The sequence below is a fragment of the Typopeltis vanoorti genome, chromosome 6, assembly GCF_054136105.1.
Source record: "Typopeltis vanoorti isolate ZY-2024b chromosome 6, IOZ_Tvanoo_1.0, whole genome shotgun sequence".
NCBI classification, from domain to species: domain Eukaryota; kingdom Metazoa; phylum Arthropoda; class Arachnida; order Uropygi; family Thelyphonidae; genus Typopeltis; species Typopeltis vanoorti.
This window is the reverse complement of record NC_143554.1, coordinates 77,394,843-77,422,443: the sequence shown is the minus strand read 5'-3', so window position 1 is coordinate 77,422,443 and position 27,601 is coordinate 77,394,843. Positions and strand designations below refer to the sequence as shown.

Below are 27,601 nucleotides of genomic sequence, written 5' to 3'. Positions count from 1 at the left end.
TTAAGAAAAAATCCACTTTATTATACAAAACACGAGAATTAAAAGATTGACAAAGCAATTTTTAAAGGCTCCATTTGTATGCGTAGAAATGATGATCTCTGTTTCTTCTTTTTCTTCTTCTGTCACATTCTTTTTATAGCTGGAAGACTTCTGAAGGCCAACCACAACAGCTTCCTTGGTTACCATAGTGACCAGATTAGCAAAACTAGCCGTGCATTTTAATATAAATTTGTTATGGCGAACTTTCTCTTTAGATAGGAGGAATTGTAAGCTTAGTACTGATGTCTCTAATTTGTCTGGATGTAATGTGACACTGTAGTCTGTTGTGTACTGTGGCTCTACCTGGGGAGAAAAAAATAATACATAAAATTAGAAATATGAAAAAAAAAATATATGATAATAGATTTTGGAAAATAAAGTTAGAAAAATCTTTTTTTTTTCCTTCCGAAAAACAATAGGAGTTGATAAATTTAGAATATGAGCATAAATGCTAAATAAGAATAATTAGATGGCAAATGAACTAATGGTGTATAATCGTCATTTATACAATGGATGAAACAGTAAATGTATTTTATGGTAAAATTTGTTTTCGATAACCATTAAATCAGCTTTTATTATTTTTTAATTTATTGTATAACAGGCGAACAGTAATTGGTAATAAATATTATTAACTTAGTCACAATTTATTTTGCCAAATGGTAACACGTCAGGAAAAATTTTTTAAAAATATCACCAGTTTCCGCTAGACTAACTGCTGTTACCTTTGGCAATATATAATGGGATACTCATCACTCGAATACGTCTGGGACAGTAGTCTTGGAGATACAAATTGTCTGTTACATAGCACAGTTTATTACATAACTCCACAAAGTACTGATGCGTTCTGCTAAATCTATTTTTTGATTTCTAAACCTCATTATTATTTAAATGATCTATTAATTTTGGAATCAAGTACGGATTATATTATATTATTATTATTATTATTTTAATGTTATTTTAGCATTATTACCATCATTTTAAAAATTTCTTCTTTCGAATTTTTACGTAAATTTATACGATATTTTTCATTCATTGTGTACAATTTATGGAGACAAAAAAAAAGTGTTTCAAAGCATACGCGTGTTCTAACATAAGTGTTTACGTTTCCATAAATTCTACACAATGATTCATTATTAAGATTATACCCATGGTTTTAACAACATTTTATTTATTTTATGTGAATCTATTGCTGAAGATAGCCATAAAAATAATGTCGGTCCTAAATAAAAGAGATAAATTCCACGAATGAAACTCCCATAGCGTGCTACAGGAGGTAAATATAGCTGAACATAACTCAGGTAATGTACACTAATATGCTTTCTATCGAAACGGAAATTGAAGTAGTCTTCTGAATGATAAAAACATCTTAATTAATGATGGATGTATTAATATTAAATGATGGCCACATTCTCCAACACGTGGGATTGCAGCACCTGAGACCTGAGTACAATCATTAATATTTTCTTTTTTCAGCAGGTGATCTTACAAAATCTTCAAAATTTCACTGTACATGGAAATATTAAGTACAAAAGCGGCAAAGAAAACATTTCTAAAAATCGTAAACATAACAAGAAAACAACAAAATACCGAATGTTTTTGAAAGACCATCAAAATGCAAATATTAATAATTAATATCAAACATGGGAACTTAAAGAGTGCCTAATGAAGTGTAGGTCTATAAACGAAAGTAAAGACTGCAACAACGTTATTATAAAAAAAAAGAGATAAGATGTTTAATGATAGAAATGATTAAAGTAAGGAGAGGAATTATCATATTAATATGATGAATATGTCATCTCTTACAGCCGGTTATTTGAAGCAGGAAATGATAATAAGAATTTCAAATTGCATTTGTATGAAGATCACGAAAATTATCCTAAGGAACAGAGAAACTATTAAGAATATCAAAAGGAATAAAGAAACTCCCTGAAGAATATCATAAGATATAAAAACAACTCTGTGCATAAAATGATGCTAAGATGCTGCGTATTTAGTGCTATGGAAAGGCTGATATGAAAACAAATATAAAGAAGTTATTCGGTTCTTTTTTCATGGAGTACCTCTGCAAAAGAACAAAGAACTTTACATGGAGGAGATGCAGAATCTCTGTATTGAGAAGAACAAAAGATATTTTATTCTTCTTACAAAAAAGCACATCTATTCTACAAATCCTCAAACTTGAAGCACCATAAAAAGCAAAAACCTAACTATTATAATTATTCCCCATTGAATCCTTACTATTTGAATCAGTCATTATTCAAAATGATTACGAACGTAAAAGTTAAAAATAGGATAGTGATAAATAAATTAAAATTAGTTCAAGATTTCTCAAAGCAACTAAACCTAAAAAAAGTAATATTCCTAACTATATATCAAGATATAGAAAAACCACAATAAGAAATTTACCTCGCTGACTGCATTGTCATTTATATACCATTTTAGGAGCGGAACTGGCTTGGACTTTGCGGAAGTGCAGGTCACTGTGACATTATCTCCTAGTTTATACCTTGACTGTTCCCCGCTAATGGCAGGACCTTCAGTGGGAGGCACTTAAAAAAAAGATTTAGTTCAGTTTTAGTAAAATAAATTACGAATGAGTTATTAAATTAAAAGTAAACCGATTATAATAATTAAATAAAGAAGTTATTGAAATAATTTAAATTAAATAATGCATATTTTTTGCATGACAATTGTGTTATTGGCTGGCGTATTAATAGAATATTATAGGACCCAATATAAGCGTTGAATTTAGGAAATTCCAGTTGTGAGTTCGTGTAAGTAAAAGTTTTGTTTCTAAAAAGTGAGTAATCGTTGCTAAAATTCTTAGCTTCGCCTCTCTACGTAAATCATTGTATTTTTTGGATATATACTCACCGATAATTTTTAACTCCTTCTTTTCTTGGACACACATATGGACAGAAGATTCTGTAGAAACTTGACACGTATACATACCTGCTGTGTCTAGGTCAACGTCTCGCAAGTAGATAGCACTACTACCAGATTTTGATAACTGCATGAAACAAAAAAAAAAAAACTTTGGTGTAATATAAAGTTAGGAAATACATAAAATATTGTTAAGTTGATATCACGAAAAGATGATTTTAGAATCTCATTTCTATTCTAAAAAAACACCAATTAAATAGAATTTCGTGTTCGAAATTAAATTTAAACAAAATTTAAACATTTTGTTTAAATTTTCAGTGCTTCATATCTTTCAGTCCCTAAATGATATGAAGGTGCTTTGCTTATTCCTCTTCTTTTCATCATAAATTTATTTATAACAAGCAATCGCAGTGTGTACTTTCCCTCCTACTAATAAGTAGCGTTCAACATTGGGGTCCATGTCTTCACCCATTTTGAGAACATTTCTGCAAGACCCTTCACTGTGAATTGCCTAACTGCTTCTTCTTATTTCTCTTTTCCATCTTCCTTTTCTTGTTTTCCTCTTCTGCAACAGTTGTTCCTCCAGTTCGACCAACTCTTCGTTGGTCAACTCTTCAGGGGAACTTTCTATGAGTTGAATTATGTCGTCATCATTCACTTCGAGATTCAGATTGTTTGCTAGGCCCATTATTACAAACTTCCAAAATCATGCACAAACCTTTTAATGTCTTTTTCCACATGCCACTCAACATTGAGAGATCAATTCGTTCCAAGCCACGGCAATATTTTAAATCATGATAAATATCGAATGCTTTCCAGTATTGCATGAGAGGCTGATCATTTCCTTCAGTAGCAAAAATGGTTTGTGAAAAAGTTCTCCGTAGAAAATAAGCCTTAAACACTGCAAGAACTCTCTGATCCATTGGTTGGAACAATGAAGTAATGTTTGGAGGTAGAAACATGACCTTGAATTTCGTGAAGATCACCGCCATAAGACGGATGACCTGGAGCATTATCTAGAATTAATAAAATTTTAAATTCTTCATTTTCTTTCACACAGTACATTTTTTTTTCACTCGCATAGCAGCTGATTAAGGCATCCTCAAACAATTTTTGACTCATCCACGACTTCTTATTGCTCCGATAATGAACTGGGAGTGTGCTTCCTAATGTGTTTGAAGATTCGTGGATTCTCAGTGTGCCATATCACAAATGGTTTTAGTTTATATCCAGCCACATTACCCGTAACAGAATCGTAATACTGGTATTAAGAGCATTGAAACTAGGTATAGATATCTTTTTGTAAATGAATATCCGCTTGGCTATTTTTTTCCGAAACAAGAACGTTTCGTCCATATTAAATATCCAATTTTTCCACAAACTCCTTGGCAGCCTTCTCAGCACTTGCAGATTCCCATACATTTTCACATTATGCAGCGCAAAACGCTGCTTGAATCTCATGAATATGAATTTGTAGTCGTAATCGGGTCCTGCTTTCTTCTTCTTCTTCAACATGTTGAAGAGATTTAGTGCCTTAGCAGTCATGGTCACAGTGCTAAGGGGATACGCGCTTTTGGTTCAGGTCCTCTATCATGATGCAAGTAGCTTTTCCATATCAGCGATAAGACCTTGTCGTTGCTTCGTCACAATCGTAGATTTAATGGAAGCAGATCCTTTCACAGTCTCTATGATTTTAGCCTTATTTTTCAAAATGGTCGTCACTGTAGAATGAGACAATCTGAAGTCATGTGCGATCATATTGACGAGCTTACCAGCTTCATGTTGCTTTATAACTTGCGACTTCGTTTCAAGATCAATTGCTCGCCTATTTTTCTGTGATTCTTCACTAGGTTCTTTGATTGGGCAAGTAGCGGCCATGTTGCACAAAATATCACGAAATATTTAACGATAAATACACAAATGACCCATTTCTAAAGCACAAAATCAACAGAGGAACTGTTGAAGACACGTGCCGAATGCCGAGGGAGGTTGCCGCTGAAAGCGCTGTTGCCACTCTGCATGCTTTACCTTACGCTCGCTTGTACTTTTTCGAAAGTATAGCCGAAAATGTTATTTATTCCCTTATAGAATCACGGACGTATCTTCGAGAGGATGTAGCTCGAACGAACGTAAGTCGAGGGATGACTGTACATGCATATTTTATTTCCATAATGCATCTAGAATTTCAATACCAAAATTAGGCGCAATTACATTTACTAAGGGTGAGCTTTTGTATCATAATACTAGATAAATAACGACAAAAATATAACTTTTAGACGTAGTAACTCTTCCAATTAGTACTTTTATCAAATAGTTGAATTAGCTTATTACTAAAATGCCAAAAGTTTTGGAACTGCTTAAGGCAATGGTCAGTTTCCACACTTTGCTAACTTGTGATGTAAATACATAGACTATTTTTTAATGTTCGGCGCTTACCCCTGTGAATATCACTTTCCAGTGGTACAACAAATGTCTACAGTGAAGTCGTTATTATGCAGGTGATTTTTCGTTAACAAAAAAAAAAACACTTGTGTGTGTGATTGTGTGAAATACAATTTTTTCCTAAAGGAATAAGACTCCGTGAAAAAAAATCTTATCCCACAATTAAGAGGAAGTGAGGAGACCTTCAAACATCAGATTCACTCTTGAGAATAACTTTTTTTCCGTACAAATAGTCCCTGTAATCTAGTTTAGTTTTCTAGAACTGGAGTGACCCGAATAGCATTAGCATTTAACAGAATGTGGATCTATGTGGGCGCTTTTTTTTCTTTTTATATTTAGGATTTACAAAAGAGAAAGGCAACAAAAACACATCTTGTCGAAGAAATTAAAATGTAACAGGAGACGGACAAAAATACTCAGTTAAAACGTGTTGAATCTGTATATAGAATAAAGTGGTGGGTCAATGACCCTTAACACTGCAGCTTGAAGAAGATTAAAAGTGTTTTTATTTGATTTTTTATTTTTTTAGAGTTCGGAAATAATCAAAAGACACAAAAGCGAAACAGACATCTCTGGATGAATTTAATCTTAGGGTTTTCTTTTATTTATGTGTAAGCAATAATATTTTGCTATCTGCTATAAAAAATTCATTCTAACATTCATTGATGTTTTTCAAAACCGTTTTATTGCAACTTTAGAAAGGTGCGAACCATTTGGAAAGAATTGAGAAAGTACAATAACGGCAGCAGCGATTCATGCTGTAACCTTAGCTCTCTCAGAGTTCAATCAGCGATCTGTCTAGACCGGCGACTCGCTCCGTGTTGTTTACAAACTCTTGGGATTTGAGAAATATTTAAGGCAATTGCCGAGAAACTCACTAAAAAGTTCATACTGATCGAAGTAAATACTTCTGTTTCCAACAATTGTTCTTACAAGGATTACTTGACATTTTCTAGAGAAGGTGTTATGCAGGTTTTTCTTGTCGTTTATAATATTGCAGCAAATCAAAAATGAACAGCAACTTGTTGATCCTCTTATTAAATTTTTTAAGAATTCTTAGTTATGTTTTCAAAAAGTATTTATCCCATATCTCTTGACTATTTCGAGTAAAATTGAGTGTATAAATGAAAGTGTGGACAAAAAAAAAAAAAAAAAATTCGCGGTGCCTCTGCATCAGCTTCGTTTCTCTTTAGCGCAGATGTGGTCATGCAGGCTGAAGTCTTGTAACATGTTTGCTAGAGAGGCAGTAATAACAGCGGTCAGGTTTGTAGGTGCCGTTTGCTGATTCTGTTCTGGTGTTGACTTGTTTGAACGGGCCACATCTGCGTAACTTCTTGTCTGTCGTTGGTATTCTCTTTTCTTGAAGATCTCTGATTGTGGCCAATGAGCCTCTGGCTGTAGTACAGGAGCCTCTAGCATTCGTATACTTGAGGAGGAAGTCTGTTTGGGTGTATGTCTCCAAACGTCTGTTCTTCGGATGTTGAGTACATCCCTTATAATTGGCTGGATGAGGGCCACCGCAGTTGGCACATTCACCCGGGGTGTTTTTTTGGCTTGGTGCAGGTGTTGGTGGGCTGGCTCATCCCGCACTTAAGGCATCTGAACTCTGCTCGGCACAGTTTCTACGGATGGCGATTTTCTGGTTTCTGTGGCACTGTCCTGTTGAAGCCCTTTTCTTTAGAGGTTCAGGACTGATCTTAAGTCCACAGATCAATGTCAAGTCAAGTCGTAGATGTTTTTGTAGGCCTGATGGATTTCGGCCAAGATCAGAGGCATCGGGCTCTTGTCAGCTCTGGTCATTCTGCTGACCTATATGATGGTAGGTCTTGATAGCGGAAATCAGCGGCGATTTCATCTGTAGATATGTCCTCAGAAACACCTCGAAGAACCACCTTCAGGTTTTTCTTCGAGCTGAGGGAGAAGGTGAGATATTGTGCATATTGCGAGTCTAACTCTTTAGTCAATCTTCTGTAGTCCATTACAGTGGCGGGCTGGATCTTTATGCCATCGTTCACAATTTTGGCTATTTTGTATGATATTTGCAAAGTCCGCGCGGGTAGCCTAGTGGTTATTCGCTTCGCAACCATATGCCTGGGGAAGGAATGTCCTAGGTTCGATTCCTGTCGAAGACGTGAGGAACTTAAGGATCTTCCTCAGCCATAGCCAAGTTAGCGGGTCTTGGGCGTGGCCAGCAGGTTTTTCCCCAGTTTATCTGGGGTTTTTCATCCCGCAAGCAAGCAAACCGGCCCCGTGAACACACACTGATACAGTAAGGAATACTGAAGACAATCCCTCTAGCCATAGGTCTGAATTGCCAACTATGCCGGTCCCGAACCCGGATTAAAATGTGGGTGTTGAGGTGGTGCCATACCTCCCCCATAAAAGGGGCTCACGGCCGTTGAATCACCATACGAAATGAGTGAATGAATGAATGATATTTGCAGATCGGACATGGTGGTTCTTAAGGACGCCCATCTACGCCTTTCACGGAGAATGATCGGGGATACCTTCTCTTCGCAGAGGAGTTCGTGATTGGCCATCTTCATCCATTCCATTCCATGTGGGGAAGTGGAGACCACCAAATCCAGCTTCTCCTCCATATGGGCAGTGTCTTCGCAAGGAGTAGAAATTAAGGATGTCGGGCCACACGTGTTCAAATTTTCATATAATCTTTTTGAGAATGCTGAGCGCCCGCCCTTTGTTGAGCGATTCAATGTAAGCGTCGTGTTCCTCCTCGCTCATGGTAATGACCGGGAAACTTCTTGCAAATTAAAATCTTGCAGGTCCAGGGAACTGCCAGCAATATCCTGTAGACTAAGGGAGTCTATTAGTAGAAGAAAATATTTGTGTCGTGTGCACGGGTGGTGGTGCTGGAGGGAGGAGGGGGGGTGATGCCCTACTTGGCTCAGCACAAATATCCTACCTCCATAAAATGCAGATATCCACCATTGGTCCTCTTCGCGGGTGGGGGCCTACACGGCCATTGATCTCGTACACATTTAGAAAGTGTAGGAATTTGGAGGAGAAGGGAGAGAGTAAGAATTTAAGATGGGTTAGCCAGTGTGATGCAAGAATCACAACACACCTCCGATAGTGGAATGGTAAAATCTAAAGAAGCGCAGCTATGTAGTGAACACGTCCGTCTTCGTCCGAGTCTCGATCAAAAATCTAATCAGTTAATTTATTATTGACAATTGACATTAATGGCTTTAGTGTGTGAGGCAAGGTGCTTTTCATATTCCCCGCTATCTGTTACGATTATGGTGAGGAAAAATTTTATGAGCAGTTTGCTCGCCCTCAGTGGGCATGGAGATTATGTATCGCTACAGGAAGTTAAAATGGCTTTTGGTCTTTTATGTTTAAATATGTCCGTTGCCTCTTAGGCTTCAGCTTGCTGAATTAGATCGTTTGGGGTGTGTGGACGTTTTTAGAAAAAACTTTGTTGCTAAAGATTATAGGAATGAGACGATATAAGGAATATTTATATCTCCATGAAGTTGATTGTTTCTGACGAACCATGGTACGTTTAGAATCATTCGCAAGCACTTGTTTTGTACACGTTGCAGTTTGAAAATGTTAGTATTGGAGGCATGGATCCAGGCTGAGAAGCATAAGTGACTATGGGACAAATCATCAGCTGGTATAAAAGCAATTTGATTCTGATGTTTAGTTTGCTGATCCTGTTATTTAGGGGGTAGATCTGGGAGATGGCTTTAGATGCCTTTGCACACGTAGTCTTGATGTGTTGGTTAAAAGTTATTTTTTTTGTTGAGCACTACACCAAGATATTTTGTTTCTGTTTGCCAGGGAATTTTAGTATTGAATAGTAAGACGTATCCTGCTGGAGATATCGATCTTTTCGTGAAGAGAATGGCTGAACTCTTTTGGGGATTTACTTTTAGTCTCCATTTGGAGAACCATTTCTCTTAAATTTTTTTTTTTTTTTTTTTTTTTTTTTTTTGGCTAGATGGGCGAAGCAAGAATGTTTTTCATATTCTCCGTTATCTGTAGAAGACAATAGAAGGATAGGGTATTATTGAGCTATGCGCTCTGATCATGGATGGAGAGTAACAGCAGTAGCCGAGCCTCAGTTAAAACTTCATGGGCATCCATTACCCTCCCTGGGTACCTATTTTAGTCGCCTCGTACGAAATGCGTGGGCTGCAGTGGGATTAACAAGTAAAGCCACCTTTAAAAATTAAGACGATCCCCAGACCACTCCCTACGAGTAGCCGAAAGCTACTCGTAGGGAGTGGTCCGAGGATCACTCAGCGTTGGTTCCACTCTGTGACGGGCTCCTCCACCACTGAGCAGAACCGCTCATATTCCTGGGAAAAGCATCCACCGACAAGGCCCCTCACGGCCATGCCGGAGAACGCCCTGCAGAAAGAATCAAAATGCTCTCCCAGGCACCCACCCCCGAAATCTTAATCCCCCTCACCGGGAGCAAAATTCCGGAAGAAACCTAAGAGAGCGAAATTCTGCGTCCATTTTAGTCGCCTCTTACGACATGCATGGGTTGCAGTGACACTATTCTTATCTCGGCCACTACACTAAATTAAAAGTATATTAAAATATTAGTTTCTATTAGGTAAAATTTCCATGTTACTCCCCTTAAACACTATTATTATAATTATAATTACGGCTATTATAGGCTGTTTTTGTTTAGGAGTGTCCCTTATTTTAAATACATTGGCTATTATTACTCAAAAAAGGGGTGTATATATATTTTAGGGCATTATGGGTGAGTATAGAAGGCAATTATAGCAGAATAAAAGAGGTGGAAAAATTTTGTACATACCTCGTTTTGATTCCAGGATGTCTTCCAATTTCATGATCCTGCTGAACGTTGTTTATAAAGAGGGCGGAGGAAGGGAGCGTGGGGGTGTGTTTTGACGTGGGAAAATAAATTTGGAAACCCGGTTTCCAAATTTATTTTCCCACAAATAACCTTATTATGTTATGTATTTATTTTCCCATAAAATAAATACATAAAATAATAGGGTAATGTATTTATACATAAGCCTATTATTAATAGGGTTATGTATTAATAATATATATATATATAAAAATATATATTATGGTGTATAGGGGCGCATTTTGTCGGGGAGAAGGGTTTACTTATGTGGAAACTGGGGCAGGGGACGGGGTTAACGGGGTGGGGACCGTTTCGGTCGACTGACCATCATAGGAACTTTTTTGGAATGAGTGTAGGGCTATGTCAAGACTGTAAGTTCAATCTGCCAAATAAGGGCATTTGTTGTCGCTAAATGGCCGGAGGCATGGCTTAATTTGTAAGTTCTGGATTGTCCAACATTCGGAAATTAGGTAGGGGCAGTGGACGTTGATAGAATTTTCATTCCTATGACGGTCGACTGACCATCATAGGAACTTTTTTGGAATGAGTGTAGGGCTATGTCAAGACTGTAAGTTCAATCTGCCAAATAAGGGCATTTGTTGTCGCTAAATGGCCGGAGGCATGGCTTAATTTGTAAGTTCTGGATCGTCCAACATTCCGAAATTAGGTAGGGGCGGTGGACGTTGATAGAATTTTCATTCCTATGACGGTCGACTGACCATCATAGGAACTTTTTTGGAATGAGTGTAGGGCTATGTCAAGACTGTAAGTTCAATCTGCCAAATAAGGGCATTTGTTGTCGCTAAATGGCCGGAGGCATGGCTTAATTTGTAAGTTCTGGATCGTCCAACATTCGGAAATTAGGTAGGGGCGGTGGACGTTGATAGAATTTTCATCGCATTTTATGGCAATAGTTTCGGATATTCTTAGCATTGTTTCGTTGTCTTGTTTGTCTATGATTATGGCCTTGTCGATTTGGGGGGACATGTTTCAGTTCAAGGGCGTGCGCTGCAATCTCTGTCTTCCCTGTACTCTGTGTTTTATTTTTCTTTTTGATGTTGCGATGTTTTTTTTTTTTTTGTGTTCAGATATTTCGGAATGGGAATATTGCAATCCCTTGTAGTCTAGTCCATAAGAACCTAATTGTAGAGCCAGTGTAGGTAACATCACAGACTTTTTGACAAGGAAATTTATAGACTACGTTCGAATATTTCTTTGTGTGCGAAAGATTTAGTGGGTTTTAGGAGAATTAGCAACTCTCCTAAAACCCACTAAATCTTTCACACACAAAGAAATATTCGAACACCACAAAGAAGTCTACAAATTTCCTTGTCAAAAAGACTGTGACGTCACCTACACGGGCTCTACAATTAGGTCCTTATGGACTAGACTACAAGAGCACTTCAGGGATTGCAATATTCCCATTCCGAAATATCTGAACACAAAAAAAAAAAAACATCGCAACATCAAAAAGAAAAATAAAATACAGAGTACAGGGAAGACAGAGATTGCAGCTCACGCCCTTGAACTGAAACATGTCCCCCAAATCGACAAGGCCATAATCATAGACAAACAAGACAACGAAACAATGCTAAGAATATCCGAAACTATTGCCATAAAATGCGATGAAAATTCTATCAACGTCCACCGCCCCTACCTAATTTCCGAATGTTGGACGATCCAGAACTTACAAATTAAGCCACGCCTCCGGCCATGTAGCGACAACAAATGCCCTTATTTGGCAGATTCAACTTACAGTCTTGACATAGCCCTACACACATTCCAAAAAAGTTCCGGTGATGGTCAATAGAACGAAACGGTCCGCACCCCGTTAACCCCCTCCCCTGCTCCAGGATCCACATAAGTAAACCCTTCCCCTTCTCTCCTTCCCCCCACAAAATGCTCCTAAACACAATAATATATACATTATATACATATACACACATATATACATATTATTTATTTATTTATTTATTTATATATTATTAATACATAACCCGGGTTTCTAAATTTATTTTCCCACGTCAAAACACACCCCCACCCTCCGTTCCCCATTCCTCCCACCCTCTTTATAAACAACCTTCAGCAGGATCATGACATTGGAAGACATCCTGGAATCAAAACAAGGTATGTACAAAATTTTTCCACCTCTTTTATTCTGCTATAATTGCCTTCTATACTCACCCATAATGCCCTAAAACATATATATATATATACCCCATTTTTGAGTAATAATAGCCAATGTATTTAAAATAAGGGACACTCCTTAACAAAAACAGGCTATAATAGCCGTAATTATAATAATTAGTTTCTATTGTTTATTGTTTTCAAAATATATAGTATGAAAGGACTTCAAGTTCGCAGTTTGTTTATTGTTAAAAATTATTAAAGTAATTTAAAATTTCATTCTTAAAATAGATAAATTACGTAAAATCTATAACTGTTTTTTTTTTTTTTTTTTTTTTTTTTCCCAAACCCAGCATCCACTCCGGATAATCCTTTGGGTCTATAAAGGCCTACGCGGCGAAATAATGATTTGAAGCACCTTTGATGATTCTAATATAGAAAAAAAAGCTTTGATAATCAATAAATATATAAATGTAAAATTAATTTTAAATTTAAAATATTTATCTATTTAATATCAATAAAAATATTGCAGAAGTAAAATAAAGTTTGATTTATAGAAAATAAATCAAAATTCTTTTAAAAAATTAATTTTTTAATTAATTTAAACCAACATTTCAATTATATAATGAAAAATCTAGTGTCACTTTAATTTATTAAGCAATAAATTAAAGTGACAATTAAAAAGCAAATAAATTAATGTAAAATAGGGCAGTAATAAATTATTACTGCCATATTAATGTATCGCATTATAAGTTAACAGAATAAAACCTAAAATTATTGAATTGTTTATGCTTTTCTCTTGTTTAACTAAAAGTTCTAAAATTGCAACGAAAAGTTATTTTCTTTCTTAAATAAAGATATATTACTTGGGCTAAAATAGATTTGTTTGAGATGTAAATAAGCTAATAACACAATAAATTATTTGATTTTGCTGGAGACATGTTAGTTAATTTCAAACCTATTTCTTGCTTTTCTCTTGATCTGTCTCGATATATTTTTATTGTCTAAATTTCTTTGCTTTACTTCGCCCATTTGTTAATATAATCAAAGGAAGTTCTTTTTTTTTTTGTTTTTTTTTGTTTTTCAAATTAAATTTTTTTTTTCGTACAAAGAAAAACTTCTCTTCTATATGCAAACTAATCAAAGTTTCAATCACTTATGTATTTTTACTATCATTTGTCAACACATTTTTATAAATATATTAAGATTTAAGATTTAAACGAACGATTGGCTTTAATTCTTTATTACTAGAGGACGCTATAGTCACGGTGACTATTTCCGTATAATATTTCTGTATTTTCACAAAGGCAGGTTTTATTTATTTATTTATTTATCATGTTTTTATATATATATTTATTATTTTATGAAATAATAAATATATTTTTTATATATTTATTATTTCATCGCTGTATAATATCGATCTAACAAACCACATTGCTATGCGTAACATTTTTATTTATTGGTTTCATAACTCCATGTTTTACCCAGTGATGGACAGTGTATAATTTCTTCATTTCCATCTCTTGACTCTTAGTTTGATTTCTGCTTTCTATTCCTTCATCATTTTTCTATTCGCTGTCGAGTTCCTTAGTCATACGATTGCATTTCCCTGCCTTGGAAACTTTCAATTCGTATCAGTACTTCACAGGAAACTCTACGCTTTCACGTGACACCAAGATTTTAACTGCCTAGGCATCGGGTTACCGACGCAATAACTTACCAGATTCCTTTTTTCTTTCTTTCTTTCTTTCTTTTTTTTTTTGTTGTTGTTTCTTGAAGACTTAAGCCTCTTCCTATTGCTTCGCGTATATTGCACACATCGTATGCAGCAAACTATCATCCAGCGCTGGCCAGTTTTTCGTAAATATAAAAAACTACGAGTGGAGGAAAAATTATATTCCGTATCTTGGATATTTTTCCATATGACGGAAGGTTTTATTATTTGCATCGTTAGCAATATCGAAATGACATTTTATGATAGGAATGTTCATACTACCATGAAAAAAAAAATAATGTAAAAGATATACAAGGCCTGGGTCTGTCGTTTTCTTTTTCCGTTCTTATGTCATTTCTAATAACTAGTAGATTTTAAATAAATAATAGATTCTAAAATAAATACCTAAAAAATAATATATACACAGGTATCGATCGTTGTGTGTGTGTGTGTGTGTGTGTGTGTGTGTGTGTGTGTGTGTGTGTGTGTGTGTGTGTGTGTGTGTGTGTGTGTGTGTGTGTGTGTGTGTGTGTGCGTGCGTGCGTGCGTGCGTGCGTGCGTTTCTGTCTCTCTTTCATCTTATTCAGTGAATTGGACCTAATCCTATGCTTTCTCTCAAACTAGCTACATGGCATACGTATATCGATCAAGTGTCAGTTTGTTCTTCCTTCTTTTATATCCATTGGTTAGAAACAAGTAGGTTGAAATGGCATCTCGAATGCAAAAAAAACTTCATAGAGCGTTTTAAGATAAATTTGACTTAGAATTGGCACTATGAATTTGACTTCATACAGAGCTGAGAGTGTTTCTTTTCCTAGTCCAAACACAAGCAAACCAACTAGAGAAAAGCGCAAAAAAAAAACATTTAAACACCTCGTGCATGGGTTAAACGATATACTCGTAGGCTAAACAGAATGGAGACTGCTAACTCTTCTTCCAAAGAGACGGCTGACATGCAGCCGTCTCTTTGGAAAAATGTCAGCCGTCTCTTCGTACAACCTTCCTACTAAATTTGTAATGTAGTTATTTGTTACATTGTTGAGGGTTTTCAGTCCAATCGGACAAACATGGTGGTGCAGATTACAGATCGCGTCCTTCGAAGACATCAGCAGAAATCGTATCACCAACAGTTTTTAAACCAAATTCCAAATACAGGCGTTTATTTGAATTAAGAAATATCGCTGAGCAACATTAAAAAATCCCATTGTAACCAGATTATTACAATTTATTCCTCAATTGTTTTACCTATTTTATGTACAAAATAAGTGATATCTACTAAAAAAAATCAATTTGTAAAAAACGTAATCCAAGTACTGAAGAAAATTGAGACTGACTGCATGTTAGAAGCGGCTACTTGGTTACCATTAAATTTTTAAATGATTCAGAATGTAAATGTCCCTCTGGAATTCGAGCATCACCATAACAGAGTAGCAACAATAATACTGCTAATTATACAGCCAAAACATTGCAACATCTCCATCTTCCTCTGTAGCTGAATTACCTTTCTGGTATATATGACGTAAAATTGTTTTATGAAATTATTAATTGAATCTAAAATTTAATTATTACGCAGTCTAGAACTGACGATTAAGCTATTACAGTATTATTCTATTTGATTTTCCCATTAAGAATCAGATGCAACTTTCTGACCACTGAATATCATTAAAAAAAAATCAAATATTCTTCTATACTTACATCCACCTTAACACCTGGCAGTGGTAAGAATTTCACTTGTGGCCATTCCTGTGGTATGAACCTATAGAACTCGATATTATCTTTATACCACCTAACGGAATAGAGTTCTTCGTTGTCGACATCAAAGCTGCAAGTGAGGTGTAAGGATTCCCCAATAACAGTGGGTGATTGGACGTCAAACATTGTAATTCTAACAGCATGAGAAAAGGCTAATTCTAGAATAAAAATAAACATTTAATATAATTCCGATTAACTGAATGGAATATAAATGACACATAATAAGTCATAATGTTATTGTATATTAGAATTATTTAATTATAAATTATAAATTTACTTGAAACTTTAAAGTGTAAATCATTATAGTTATATTTCTTCATTTTAATCAGAATAATAAAAGTATTTAGTTTAAAATTAAAACTACCATTACAAAAAATATATATTCTTAATTAAGTAAGTTTCTATGAGCTATTAATAATGGAGGGATTGATTCATTCAATCCAATATCCTTGGAGGGTAATGGATGGCATTGCTGTAGCCAATGAAGCTCTAACTGAGGCTCGGCTATTGCTGTTACCCTCCTGCCATGATCAGAGCTTTAATAGCTCAATAACATCTTATCCCTACACTGCCCGCTACAGATAACGGGGAAGATGAAAAGCATTCTTGCTTCGCCCCTTTAAGCCAGTCCTTATAAGGATTAATAATGGAAATATCCCGGTAATATTATGTAAATATATATTATTATACATATTCGCATGTAATCGAAATACAGCATTTAGGTAATATAATATTCAAATATTAATAACAACCGAATTAAGTTCGATATTTTTTTGTTTACTCATTTTAGTATCTGATAAAATATTAATAACAACTGAATTAAGTTCGATATTTTTTTGTTTACTCATTTTAGTATCTGATAAAATTATAAGCAATATTCTTAGTAGATGATAAATTTTTAAACAATATTCCCTGTAGCGGGTAAAAATCTAAGCAAATCTGAAAATTTCGTTATGAGGAGATACCGAATTTTTCATGGCTAACGATAAATCGATTTAAAGGAAGTTTTATAATCTCTCAGCGAATGCACATCAATGAATAATTGAGCATGTTCAGTAAAAAAAATAAGTCAATTTAGTTTTAAAATACTTGGCTTCATAAATAAGCACTTTTCTCATAAAAATATGAAAAGAACCACGCACTATCTGATTTTGATGGGAATGCACAAACACCTTTGATGTATGCTCCACATGCCACCAGCTACACGTTCACATGCGTGAGATTTGAATTGTTGCCGCCATTTTAAATAATTTAGCAGCTTACTATAACGATATGAACATGACAGGATATTAATCTTTTAGTGACTTTCAGGAAAGTAACAAGCTATGATAGTGAGGAAAGACGTTTTTTTTTTTTATATATAATTACGAATCTAAGTGATATCACCAGTTAGCGGTGAGAAACATCAGCTAACTCTGACAGGAAGGAATAAGAGAGCCGCAAAAGAGATTGATTGGAGGAAGCAGATTTCGAAGCATAAGAAATTCTGCGTAAACTTTTTTGTCCATAATGAAGTTCTTCAGCTTCAGGAAATCTTATTTCAGTGATCAAATTCGATCAAGATCCGAAAGTAAAACCTTTCTCTATCTTGACTTCAAAGTTGTGAAACTATTATTTACGAAAAAAATAGCCATCTTTGAAAGAGAGAGGAGATCAGCACAGTTAATCAGAAGGCATTGGTGAAACGTTTTCTTTATGCATGAATAAATCATTGCGAGATGGAAAATATACAGGAGTAATTTATTTTAGGTACACTTCATTATGCTCATATAAAATGAAACTTACGTTTCATTGGCAGATTGATTTAGAACTTTTGGGATAAGCAATAGAGAACATAAAAAATATAATGAAGCTCTCTTTTTTTAAATATATTCTCTCTCTCGCTCTCTCTGCATGTCACGTCTCATCTGTGGTTTCTCTTTTTCTCTCACTCAATTATTCTCTCTATTTCTAACTCATTCTTTTATCTGTTCTCTCTCTCTCTCTCTCATATATTTTCATTTGTGTTTTCTCTCTTTTTCATCTCTCTCTCTCTCTGTATGTGTGTGTGTGTCATTTGTGTTCTGTCTGTTCTGTTCATACCCAGACCCTAAAGTGGAAAACATTCACATGTCTACCACTGAAAAAACTCGAAAATCGAAAAACAATGTCAAAAGATACAAGCTGCTATTATAAAAGTCCAGATATTGCTACGCCTGAGGAATTCGAATTCCTTCTCAAAATTGCGGGGAGCCGATATTTCATCTTTTATCCTCCGAAGCCTCACTTCCAATTCTTCCCTCCAACTACAAGATAATATACTACTTCCTCATGTGAGTGCCTCCAAATTCGCTCTCTCTTCGTATATTCATCCTTATCCCTCTCATCTACAAGACTGCACATGCCACCCAGTTTTGTAGGATCTTCCATATAAATCAATGTGTGCCAAACTAGATTACGACATATAGTGGAGGCTATGGCATAACATCTTGCCAACTCTCACTAAGCCCTACAAATTTCAACTTAGAGAATCGCATTTGTCTCTTCTGCAAAGTTTCAAGTATCTTGGAACACACATATCTAACCTGTCCTGCAAACAAAGCGATGAGCACCTGTAACTGGACACACGGCCACGAAGACTCCTGGAATTTAGCCCATACAGAAGAGAACAGACTCGGAATATGCAATTTCCTCTTCATCTGCGCTAAGACCGTCATCTACAGCTTCTACATTAAGCACACGAGAAACATCCAGCACCCATCAGTCACTGAATTGAAGCAAACCCCCATGTGAAACCAACATAGGAAAGTACAATGCAGGCTGACTTTCGCTGGAATATGATTATCACAAAGAAACAAAAACTATAGTCAAATTCATTAAGGAGCGGAATTCAACTGTTCTAGATTGCCAACGACGATACCCTTCAAATGAAAGATAACTAAGAGTGATACTGAATTGTAATGTTGTGTTTTTTACTAAAAATACAAATCTTCTCTCCAACTCATGTATCATGTATCTTCCTTTCTATTGTATATCTAAAAAGAAAATTCTTTCTTCTGTAATATATATATTCTTATAATATTTAAATTAGTCCTTTTCGTCGCCTATCTTCCAAAGTATATTTTTTCAAGTTAAATAAAAAAGATAAAAATATCTATCTTTTTTAACTCTTTCAAGCTTTTATGGAGATAGTGTTTAGTGCTGGAAAGGCCACGAACTGTATTATACCCTAATATCCCTGTCACCTGTGCGCACGGAACTTCGTTTACAAATAGACACATCCTAGATCTCACAACTGGACATGGTCTTTTTTTGCTATTCTACTTGAAACTACAAAGCCTTTGTAGTTTTAGAGATCTTCTAACGAAGACTTTTTAAGTGTAAGAACCCTTGAACAGTTGCCAGTTAAAAATCCCAAAGAAACTTCACAGTATGAAATAAGCCTTCACAAAAGGTTTATCCAGAACTCATAACAGTGTAAGGCATCCCAAAAAATCCCACCAGAAATTTACGAATATGAAAACTTACTTTCCAATCACATCACTTAGCACCTTTCTGCCTCTCCTGCTCACCAACTAGAGGAAAATCTACCGCACGCCGATATCACTGGATCCAACTATCCCACATGCATCCACCTCCACACGTGTGTCATCCTACTTCCAGTGAAACCTTCCATGCCTCACTACCTACAATCAGTTCTACAACCTACAAGACTACTCCACACAGACCACAAGAACACAGAATATGAAAGTACCTCTTCATCGGTGCAAAGCCTATCATGTAGTCGCCTCAATCACATAAGAAACAAAGATCAACTGTCGATCATCCATTCCAAGAAGAAAAAACTTAAGTAAATACTATAAAGAAAAGTGCACAGCAGACGTCTCCTAGAATAACATTACCACAGAGAACGAAGAACATTATTCCAGTTTGCAAAAGAATAGAACCTAACTGGCTTCCTTTTCAACATAGAAGAAGCAATATCACCCCCTCCAAAGAGTCATCACCAAAAGCACTGGAAATCGCTGTCTCCACCCTCGACGAAAGGAATAAACTCATCATTCTTGTGACGAAGTCTAACTTTCTTGTGTAAATGAGAAGCCACTCACAACTGTAGCGTGTTCGCCTTCTCAGACTTATCCTTCCACGATTTTGTTTTACATTTTTTATATAATTTAAAAACAAGCCTTACCCTTCTATATTTATTTTGTAAAATGTAAGTAGTTTGTCGTTTCCTTTCTGGAATGTGTAGTTTTATGAGGATTCGTATGAAGCTGAATTGTTTAGTTCTCCTACAGAATTTTTTGGAATTTTTTCCATTCAGAAAACGTGTGTTCTTCATTCAAAATAAGAAAACTTACAACACAGGAAAGCAACAGATTATTAAAATGATTTATTGTCCTTTCATAGCATTTAATAGGTTTACGTGAAACCAATTATTTCATCTGAAGTTGTTGAACCTAAATGGTACGGGAGAAGATTAAGATAATATTTATATCCATATAGGATTCCATTGCATATGTGGCTAATACTTATTTCGGTATTGGGAATAATGTATTAATTAATTTGCATTAAATGCTATCTTGGGAATAATAACCCTGAATGTTCAATTAACGTGATCTTAGAAAACGGTAAAATTAGCAGCATTAACAGGAGGCTATTTCCTATGCTTTTTAATTAAAAGATATAGTGAATACGAAATTCAATGGTATCCCACGATCTTATGATGCAGGTGCAGTACTAATTATCACTTTAGACGAACACGTAAGGAATTTCATCGTAGTAAATGAAAAAATAATTCAAAATAGTGTCATAAAGAGGTGTTTCAGGAGAAAAAAATAAAGATAAAAATACAAAAATACATGTAAAAGAGAAATCAAATTAATGAGCAATTGTTGGTAAAAAAAAAGCGAGGATGAAATCAAAAAACTACAAATTGAGGATAAAATCAAATCAAAAGACAAAACTCAAAATCAAATCACAAAATGCTGTCTATCTTGCATTGTTTTTATCAGCTTCTGACAGAATTTATTTTCAAAATTCTTATGCTATTGTTAGAATAACAAGTCACGTAACGCCGTGCATCTCGTTTTTCGCTTTTATGCCAAATCATTTTAACGAGTCACGAACAAATCTTAACAAGTTATGAAATTTGTCTCAGGAAATAAAGATTCGTGACAAATTCAAAAACTATTGCTGAAAAGTTTGAATTGGATTTTCAAATAACGGAAAAACAACAGCTCTTTGCCAATTTTCATAAACATCATCTGACTCTTACTCCTTAAACTCAGATCAAACAGAAACTCGATTGCTGAGGTAACATAGTAAAACGGTGAAATTTTATGCAATCTGTATGCAAATTGGCTTATTTCAATAAGATACCACGACTATTTTGATTATTTTATTTTATTCATTCAATATTATTGTAGGTGTTTGAATAGATAACAATTTATTTTATGATACTTAAAAATAATACTAAATATAACAAAAAATCTTTATTATAATTATATTTTCTATATTATTTTATACTATAAGTTTGTTATGTCAAAAAATAAATGTTGAAATTCCATTGGATAGGAATATTTAGATTTTCACATTTCTGTTGTTTTGTTTGGCGTTTACCTCAGTGGATAGATTTAAGAAATATTCCATCAAATGACAACTTATTTTTTTGACTAAAGAAGAATATAAAAAAGAAAGGGTGATTTTAAAATTTATAAACCAGTTTAATTTTCACAATACTTTTACTGGAAAGCAGCGATTTACTTCAGGATATCAAACTTCATTTCCACATCGTCAACAGATGATAAATCATTCAATACGCTCATTTAACTTCTTCTTCTTTTACAGCTTCTCCCACTTAAGTGGGGTCACTGTTTGTTATGAGTCTCCTCCACACCTTCCTGTCTTGGGCTGCCACCACATCCAAGTTCTTCATCTTCAAGTCCTCTTCTACCAGCTCCCTCCATCTCTTCTTTGGCCGCCCACGCTTCCGCCTTCCTTGCACATCCATCTGCATGACCCTTCTTCCCACATATTCGTCCTCCCTCCTCATCACATGACCAAACCATCTCAACCTTGCCTCCTGTATTTTCGCTCCTAAGTTCGTAACTTTCACTGTTCCCCTGACATAGTCATTTCTCAGATGATCCTTTCTGGTCACGCCGCACATCCACCTAAGCATTCTCATCTCTGCTACTTCCATCCTGCTCATGTTATTTTTCCTCAGGGCCACAGTTTCTATAGCATATGTCATAGCTGGCCTCACTACTGTCCTATAAATTTTGCCTTTCAGATTGATCGGCACCCTCTTATCGCATAACACTCCAGCCATCTCCCTCCAGTTCCTCCAACCTGCTTGTATCCTGCATCCCACTTCCTTCTCAGCTCCTCCATCTTCTTCCACTGTTGAACCTAAGTATCTAAAGTCTCTCACCTTCCTGAAGACATTTCCTTCCAGCTCCAGATCTGTCTCCTGGCCATCGCCCCCTGCGCAACACATATACTCTGTCTAACTTCTGCTCAGTCTCATACCTCTCTCTTCCAGTACTTTTCTCCATCTTTCCAGTTTAGTTTCCGCTTCTTCTCTTGAATCTACACACAGCGCAAGATGTCATCTGCATACAACATTGTCCAAGGTGCATCTCTCTCACCTCCTCTGTTACCACCTCCATCACAATATTAAACAGAAACGGACTTAATGCTGACCCTTGATGCAAGCCAACTGTTACTTGAAAACTTTCTGTCTGTCCCAAACAGGTCCGAACACTTGTCTTCACATTTCTGTACATTTCCAGCACCAACCTGACATATTTCTCCGGCACCTTCTTCTCCTTCAGACACCTCCAGACTTCTTGCCTTGGCACTCTATCGTATGCTTTCTCCAGATCAATAAATACCAGATGTAGCTCCCTTTGTTTCTCTCGATATTTTTCCATCATCTGTCGTAACCCAAAGATAGCACCTGTTGTTGATCTACCAGGCATGAGGCCAAATTGTTCCTTTGCAATCTCCACCTCCTCCCTCAATCTACCATCAAGAACCCTTTCTAGGATCTTCATTGTGTCGGACATCAATTTTATTCCTCTGTAATTTTTACAGTCTTGTGCATCCCCTTTACCCTTGTAGATGGGAACAAGAGTACTCTCCCTCCATTCCTCGGGTATATTTTCCTGTTGGCAAACTTTCATGAACAGGTCCCACAGCAGGTCAATTCCCTCTTCCCCCAGTGCCTTCCATGCCTCCACTGGAATTCTGTCGGGGCCCACCGCTTTTCCATTCCTCATCCTCTTCATGGCCTCCATCACTTCCATTCTACTGATGTTCTGCACCATCCCCTCAGAAGGCTGCCCATCTCCTCTGTGAGTCCTTGCATTTTCCTCATTCAAAAGTCCCTCAAAGTATATTTTCCATCTGTTTATGTCCACATCCCTCCATAATACTCTTCCTTCAGCATCTTTGATCTGCCTCACATGTAAGATGTCCTTAGCTGCTTTACTTCTACATTTCGCTAGTTGGTAAATTTTTCTCTGTCCTTCCTTTGTTTCTAATTGATCATACAGATCTTGATATGCCATGGCCTTCGCCTGTGCCACAACTCTCTTGGCTTCTTGCTTTCTCTCTTTGTACACCTCTCTGTCCTCTTCCATTCTAGACTCATCCCACTTCTGCTTTGCCTTCCTCTTAGTTGTCACTGTCACTTGTACATCAATATTCCACCACCAACCCTCCTTCTGCTCTCTAATCTTTCCAGATGTCTCACCAAGCACCTCGATTGCACAGCTCAGGATTACTTTTGAATTATGTTTCCATCAATCTTGTACACTTTCCAGTCCATCCGAAATCCTCTCTAACACTCTCTCCCTAAAACGATTCCTCACACTCTCCTCTTTTAAGCGAAACCACTTAATTGTTTTCATCCCATGGCAACCAGAAGTTCTTATCTTCGATCTTATTTTAAAGTCTGCGCACAGCAGTCGGTGTTGTTGTGCTACTTGATCTGTTGGAATTACTTTACAATTTGTCACAACCTTAAGATGTTTTCTTCTAATCAAAATGTAGTCAATTTGTGAGCTGTTGTTACCACTTCTAAATGTTATCAAATGTTCTTCCCTCTTGAAGAAAAACGAGTTCACAATTGCCAGATAAAACGCTACTGCAAAGTCCACAACCCTCTCTCCTTCCTGGTTCATCATTCTCACTCCGTGGCCACCATGCACCCTTTCACAGTCTCTATGCTGTCTTCCTATGTGCCCGTTCAAGTCTTCTTGAACGGGCACATAGGAAGATGAAGACAATCACCATCTCATTTTCTTCCATTCCCTCATTTCTTCATCTAACACGTTCCAGAACTCATCTTTTTCCTCTGCTGTACAACCAACTTGCGGGGCATATACACATAATACGACCACCCACTCTTCTCCAAGACCCAATTTCATTCGCATGATCCTGTCGTTCCTTCTACCCACGTCCAGTACTTCACCCTTCATTCTGCCACACACCACAATTCCTACACCATTTCTTCCTTCGTTATTAGCTCCAGAGTAGAACAATTTATATCCATCTCCCAGTTCCTTTGCCTTTCCCCCTTTCCACCTTGTCTCCTGCACACATAAAATGTCCAACTTCCTCTTCCTCATCATGTCTGCCACCTCTCTTCCTCTTCCTCATCATGTCTGCCACCTCTCTTCCCCTTCCAGTCATGCTTCCAACATTCAGTGTTCCCACTCGCAACATCCTCTCCACCTGCTGGGCTCGCTTCTTTAACCGCACCCGCCCTTGATGCGGTAGCCCTCCTCCACTTCTCACAGCTGTAGGGCGATGTGGCTGCGCGTCGCTTAGGGGGTACGCCCTAGCCCTTATATCATTTTCTCTTCGACTCATAAGCATAGTTTGAGTTGGCACTGAAGTTTTCCGACCGGATGCCCTTCCTATCATCAACCCTCGCATTTATCCGGGCTTGGGACCGGCACCTATTGAGGCTAGCTTGCTTCCTTCGGTGGCTGCATAAGACGAAATAACTTAGCAAGATAGGAAAGACTCACCCCTAGCCCTCAAATACTCTAATAGCATCAGGGGGAAGGAGCAAGGAGAGAAGAAAGAAGCAAAGAAAGAAGAGGAGGGACCAGTCTACAGAATAATATAACAGATATATATTACATGAAGTAAGGCATGGTCAAGCATCAGGTACCTCGGGTTTGCCATGCCCGTACTCACTAAAGTGAGCCCTTGAGGAAAATACGCTCATTTAACTATTATTTTAAAAGTAAATATTATTCAATATTGTTCAAAAGGTTCAACAATTGAAACTTCTTCATTGTTGTGAACTTACCTTCTAAACAGGCGACAATTAGTCCAACCAAGGGTATTGTCATGTTACTTCACAGCAGAGCAGTCGCTAAAATCTGTAGGCTCCAGGAGTAAGTAATCGTAAACCACGACACTGTAAAGCAAAAAAAATTCATTTAACGATTTCTGCAAAATAGTGTACTTGTTTATTAATATATGTACACAAATACCAAAGGTCTAATATTTAATTTTTTATGATCTGACTTATTAAAAAAAGCTGAAAACAGAATATAACCAAAAAAAAACAGATGTCTGCTCTAGATAACCAAAATATTATTTTATGGCGTTGTAAATGTTTCACCAATTTTCTGAGAAGAACATGTATTAGCATATTCTATATAAAAATGTAAACTTTTTTATTATCAAAATGTGTTGATCCAGATTATTCCAATATTTACAGTGGATCCATGGATCGTTGATTTTCAAATTTCGGCGCACGAAGTAATTTTTAAATAAGATCTATTTTTTCAGTAGTCTAAACAAAAAGGCTAACAAAATCATACAATTAAAAATAAATTGCGCATCTTGAGCTTATTAAGAGCATGGTTGAGCTCATAAACAAACTGAATAAACAAATCCCAGATTCGATTCAAGTTACGTGGTCATATCTATGATGCTCTCTCAAAAGCGTTTTAGGAGGCCTCTAATCTAACAAGGCAAAAAAATGTAGCCTTTGTCTCCCTCACAAACATAATTTAAATCAAAGAATATCAAACAATATATTGTCCTATTACAACAGAAGCAATCAAAATTAGTCCTTACAAGGACTGGCTTAAAGGGGCGAAGCAAGAATGCTTTTTATCTTCCCCGTTATCTGTGGAGGACAGTGTAAGGATAAGGTGTTATTGAGCTATTAAAGCTCTGATCATGGCAGGAGGGTAACATCAATAGCCAAGCCTCAGCCAGAACTTCATTGGCTACAAAATTGCCATCCATTACCATCCAAGGGTATTAATCTTAATCACCGCATCTCACGGTCCAACTTTGATCGCACTTCAATGAAAATTATTCCCTACAAATCATTATAAATAAAAAGATATAATAAAATCTGAAAGGTTTACTATTAAAAATCAAACATACGTTTTGATGTCTTTAGAATTCTAAAAATTACAAAAATTTTTATTTTAATATATAATTTACTATATATTTTATAATACTATAATATAAATTAAATTAATTTCTACAGATTTTGAAGTCACAAAATCATAAGAAATATATTTTAGGTTATCTCATGATATCTTCGGAGTTTAATGATCGTGGAGATCTCAACTATCCATTTATAAACTATAGTCAAAAATAATCACAAATATTTAACATTTAATTATATATTTTAAATGCAATAAATAAAATCATTATAATGTAATATAAAACTTTTCTGCATTTTTAAAGTATTTACTATTTTTAAACAGATAGGAATACACCTATATTTTAATATAAGAAATAATATAAGAAATAATTTTATATAATTTAATATAAGAAATAATTTTTATTTTAATATATAATTTACTATATATTTTATAATACTATAATATAAATTAAATTAATTTCTACAGATTTTGAAGTCACAAAATCATAAGAAATATATTTTAGGTTATCTCATGATATCTTCGGAGTTTAATGATCGTGGAGATCTCAACTATCCATTTATAAACTATAGTCAAAAATAATCACAAATATTTAACATTTAATTATATATTTTAAATGCAATAAATAAAATCATTATAATGTAATATAAAACTTTTCTGCATTTTTAAAGTATTTACTATTTTTAAACAGATAGGAATACACCTATATTTTAATATAAGAAATAAATTTATAAAAATGACAAAGGAAATATGATGTATTTTTATTATTATAATATTTAGTATATTATAATATTGTTATTTTCATTATATATAATACTCATTAACAATAACCACAATATTAACATAGTTTCCTATTTTTCATCTCATAATTTCTGCTAAACTTCTCTTTATTTATTCCAAATTAAAAATGTCATACTTTTTTCAGTATTCCCGCTTTACAACAAACCCTGCTTATTTCATTAGAATGCATACTATGATGCCATTTATGAAAAAAATAGATTACATAAATATGATAACTCTTACTAGCACCTCTATGATTAAATGAATGTTTAAAATGATTATGGGGTTATTCACCTAAACAAACAGGAAATCACATTATACACAAGCATAAACAGCTCTTTTGGTAAATGAGAATAAAAGTAGGCCTAGGTGACACGCAATATTCAAATCTCTTCCTCATCCAAATAACGCCAATGGAAAAAAAAAAAAAAGTGAACACCAAGTACGAGAGGGAAGATTAAAGGGTTGAAATCACGCAAGTGTCATTTTTGAGTACAGACGAACGACACGTGCTAGGCTCCAGAGCGAGTTTGTAATTCTAATTTAAAAGTTACCAATTCTAGCAGAAGAGGGCGAAAATGCAAGCGAAGAAAT

The 27,601-nt window shown here is 35.6% G+C and overlaps 1 protein-coding gene across 1 annotated transcript; it reads right to left on the bottom strand.

The window, feature by feature from the left end:
- Positions 1–25,168, bottom strand: LOC150105596 (uncharacterized). Its single transcript, XM_090393989.1, has 5 exons — positions 25,126–25,168; positions 15,759–15,973; positions 2,914–3,049; positions 2,446–2,588; positions 1–342 (listed from the first exon to the last, which is right to left on the bottom strand). Exons 1-5 carry the CDS (start codon positions 25,166–25,168, stop codon positions 1–3), a joined length of 879 nt encoding a protein of 292 aa, XP_090250115.1.
- Between the last annotated feature and the right edge of the window lie 2,433 nt (positions 25,169–27,601).